Raw genomic sequence first — 4,554 nt, 5'->3', positions numbered from 1 at the left:
ATTCATAAATTTACAACAAAATATAAAAACATAAAAACAAACATTTATACTTTCATCAGTGCCCTGATGATCAGTGCACATGTCCCCTCTGAGGAATGCTGATTACCGGCTCTCCTCTGTCAGCGTGACAGCTTGTGAGGGGAGAGATGCTGATAACCGGCATTTCCTTATTTGCATGCGATCAGCTGTGATTGGACACAGCTGATCACATGACCGAGCCGACGTATTTGGCTCTTTCCATTGATCGGTGATCTGCTGTGTCCAAGGGACATAGCGCACCACCGATCGCCCTGCTGTGAGCCCCCGGAGCCGCACACATGTGGTTAGAGTGGGAGGACATCATATGACGTCCTCCCAGAATGAGAGAACCGCCTTGTGCCCGTCATTACCTTATATGGCAGGTGGGAGGCGGTTAAAGATCTCTAACATAGTTTGATAAACTAGCTGTAAACCCAACCACTAAAATCTCCTCTATGCGTTAACATGATAATATCACCTGGAAAGTCTATTTTTATTTTTATCATTACTTCTCATGGAAATAACATCTAGTGGTGCTGATATAAAGATCCTTGTTTGGGCACATTGCATAACGGGGTGACAATGTCTGCTTCTGTCTCCCACAATCGCCTTACTGGAAATCACATGTAAGTCACATGCTTATCCAAACAAAACTAGAAGCCTCTATGCTGAAGTAAATTATAAAGGCATTTCCACTGTTGTCACTGTCTAAAGCAGACCTTCCATGAAAATGTCCTATTATTAGCCCTGCCCCCAGCCATCCCAGGAATCAGCGATGTTACCTGATGATACCCACACAACAGTACTCTTACCTCCTGGGAGGATCAGAAGCCGGGTCAAGGTAAATATTTTACTTAAAACAGTTTTATTTGACAAATCACTTGTGGGTGATTTGACTTGGGGGGGGGGGACTCTAAATAGGGTAGATCTTTCATTTTCATGAAAGGTCTTATTAAAAAAAAAGGCTCCTGAGAACACAATTGCAACCAACAACAATAAGGCAATATGCCGTGTTAACGATTTAGTGCATGTGAACAGGGACAGGTTGTAAAGAGGATGCATAGAAATCAGGGGCAGACTGACAACCCATGGGGCCCCCGGGCAATAGGATATCATTGGGCCCCTGTGTCCTTGCCCAAACTCAAAAAGCCTATGAAAAGGTACCAGGGGCATCTCATGGGGCCACTACTGACCCTGGGCCCTCGGGCAGTGGCCGAATTTCCAAATGGTCAGTCCGCCTGATTGAAATGTAAGAATGAAAAAAGGTAAAACCATATGGAAAACATTCCACTCCTGGATTCATGAGACTCCAGTCCATCCACTATTGGGAAACTCCAACGGATAAGCCAGGATAACGGCTGCTTTCCCCTGATTGCCAACAAGGTTTGTATGGACAATGTGAATCTAATCAAAAGAAGAAAAAAAGAATCAGAGGGAGTGGTTCCCTAGCATGAAACCTTTCTTTATTCCGAGCAAACATAAAAGAATCCAATGCACTCAGATTTTCCTGATGTACACACGTCTGTCACAAGTGCTGCCAGTCTTTTGTCATCCTGAGCCCTCCATTCCTGATTGGACAGCTGCATCAACTTCAAGATTAAAAACAAATTCTCTGAGCCATAATTTGCCCACAGGAGAGGACAAGGAGGATGAGCAGGAGAAGGACAAGGAGGATGAGCAGGAGAGGACAAGGAGGATGAGCAGGAGAGGACAAGGAGGATGAGCAGGAGAGGACAAGGATGATGAGCAGGAGAGGACAAGGAGGATGAGCAGGAGAGGACAAGGAGGATGAGCAGGAGAGGACAAGGAGGATGAGCAGGAGAGGACAAGGATGATGAGCAGGAGAGGACAAGGAGGATGAGCAGGAGAGGACAAGGAGGATGAGCAGGAGAGGACAAGGAGGATGAGCAGGAGCCACTGATGTACTGTCAGAAGCCAGAACTGTCAGATTACCGGTTCCTGTGGGATGAGGAACGATGTTTCTCGCAGATCGGCACGGCATGCGCAGGCTGAGGGAATGTGAGCCCCGAGCCCTTCTTTACCAGACCTGCCAGTGCCTACAAACCTTACACCAATCAAAGCTCCCTATCAGTGACTGTCCCTATGCGTTCCCTATCACAGCTAAATCACATTCTCATACATGGTGGAAATGTCGTTCTATAGTGAGGGGACTGGCCTGTCTGAAATCCCTGTTACTGGTTCTTCTAAATCAAACAACCTATGTTCAAAGACAAGGCAGTCTTTTCTGGTGACAATGAATTGGGTTTGGTGAATTCTCATAGAAATATTTCAGGCCCTTGAATGTTGACAATGCAGAATTTGATGCAAGTCCATGGTGGTGGAAAACCCAAACCTCATCCCTACTGGTGAGTGTTACGACACTAGTTTTCGCAAAGAACTTTTCATTTCTTTGTTTCGTAGACTGTATATGAGAGGGTTCAACACGGGGATCACTGTGGAGTAGAACATGGTTAAGATCTGTTCAAGTATGTCATAGCGGTCTGATGGCGGTATCATGTATACAGATAAACAAGATCCATAAAAGATGGCCATAACAATGAGGTGGGATGAACAGGTGGAGAAGGCTTTTCTTTGGCCATCCTTAGATGTAATACGTTGTATAACTCTGATAATCTGTACATACTGTAGGACAGCAAGTTGCACATAACTGGACAAAACCCAAATACTAAATACTCTGCATACGTGACAATGTGAAACATTTCAGTACCACCGCAGGCAATGTTGATGAGAGCTTTAGCATCACAGAAGAACTGGTGAATGGTAACAGAAGAACAGAAAATTATTTGTAAGATTGAACTTGTAAGCAAAAATGAATTTATATTCCCACCAATCCAGGTGACTAATATAAGTAATATACAGATTTTCTTATTAAGTATCTGATGATAGTGTAAAGGGTGACAAATTGCGACATATCGGTCATACGCCATTATAAACAGAATGGTGACCTCAGCACTGTCCGCTGTAAACATAAAATACATCTGGATAAGGCATTGTGTAAATGGCATTGTATTATTTCCAGATAGTAAGATGTAGAGGAGTTTTGGAATGGTGACAGTTGTATAACACATATCAATAATAGACAAGTTCCAGAGAAATAAATACATCGGGGTGTGCAAATGGAGGTCCAAACATATCACTGCGATGATAACTGTGTTCATCAGGATTCCAATTATATAGATGAAGAAAAAGCAGACAGTGCTGACGATGAACAATTTGTGGTCAGTTTTCATGAAAAATGGCAAAATTTGCACATCTAGAGGAGATGTTGTGTTTTCCATAGGAAGTGGGCACATTTCTACACAAAGACAAAATATTATATATATATATACCAAACATTTCAACAACTTCCTAATGCCTGTGTAAGTGAAATGGGATTACTTTTTTAACGTCATGGTTTTCTTATTGGTAAACATGAATGTCATATATAACTAAAATGCAATACAAAGTGAAGAAACATTCTTTCTTTATCCAGAAATTAACCGAATGTAAAACAAAGGTGTAATTAAAAATAAAAAAGAATCTCTGTTCCTTTTGATATGTTTTCATACACAGAAGTATAATCACAAATCCTGGTCTTTCAACAGCCCCTCCCACATGGAAGAAAAATATATTTGAAATATATTTTAAAAATATTCTTCCCAAATATACTGCCATATATTTGAAATGCTACAATTTTGGCCATATTCAATATATATAAAAATATATTTCAATAAATATATTTATATACTGCATGTTGAAATGCGTTTTTATTACAAAATATATGAAAAATATTTTTAAAAATACATTCCGAATATACTGTATGTCTTTAAAAATACAAATCTACATTTTTGGAATGCATTTACAAATATATGTAAAAATATATGTTAAAATGACTTTTATATGTTAAAAAACATCTGAAGAATATATTTTAAAAATATATATTTTTAAAAATGTATTTTTAAAAAAATATGTTCTTCAGATTTTGTTTAGCATATAAAAAAGTAATTTTAATATATATTTTTACAAATATTTGTAAATGCATTCCAAAAATGTGGATTTGTATTTTTAAAAACATACAGTATATTTGAAATGCATTTTTAGAAATATTTAGAATATTTTTCATATATTTTGTAATAAAAACTAATTTCAACATGCAGTATATATATTTATTAAAATATATTTTGAAATATATTTAATATGACCAAAATTGCAGCATTTCAAATATATGGCAATTTATTTGGGAAGAATATATTTAAAATATATTTCAAATATATTTTTCTTCCATATGGGCTGTGACCCCCTTAAAGGGAACCTACTCTATACTGAGAAACATTGAGTATTAATGCAGTTGTCTCCCCCTGAGAATGCTGATTGCCTGGCGGTCTCTGACTTGCTTCATGAGATATTGAACCCGGAATAATCATTCAGCTTAGAAAGTCAGAACTCCTGACTGACATACCGTCTGGACATTGGAAAAGCATACCAGACAGGCACCTAGCATTTTCAAAAGGAGGTCAGCGATGGAAGCCTAGGTAT

At 38.9% G+C, this 4,554-nt stretch overlaps 1 protein-coding gene across 1 annotated transcript; it reads right to left on the bottom strand.

Moving 5' to 3' along the window:
- Positions 1-2,391: 2,391 nt before the first annotated feature.
- On the bottom strand, positions 2,392-3,317 carry LOC149441941 (olfactory receptor 2T5-like). The gene is given in 2 exon segments (XM_089656719.1): positions 2,392-2,664; positions 2,667-3,317. Coding segments are annotated over 2 exon segments (924 nt in total).
- Positions 3,318-4,554: the final 1,237 nt, after the last annotated feature.

The sequence above is a fragment of the Staurois parvus genome, unplaced genomic scaffold, assembly GCF_062004578.1.
Source record: "Staurois parvus isolate SC_StPar_1 unplaced genomic scaffold, SC_StPar_1.0 ptg000931l, whole genome shotgun sequence".
In the NCBI taxonomy this organism is placed as follows: Eukaryota; Metazoa; Chordata; class Amphibia; order Anura; family Ranidae; genus Staurois; species Staurois parvus.
This window is presented reverse-complemented; position numbering and strand designations above follow the sequence as displayed.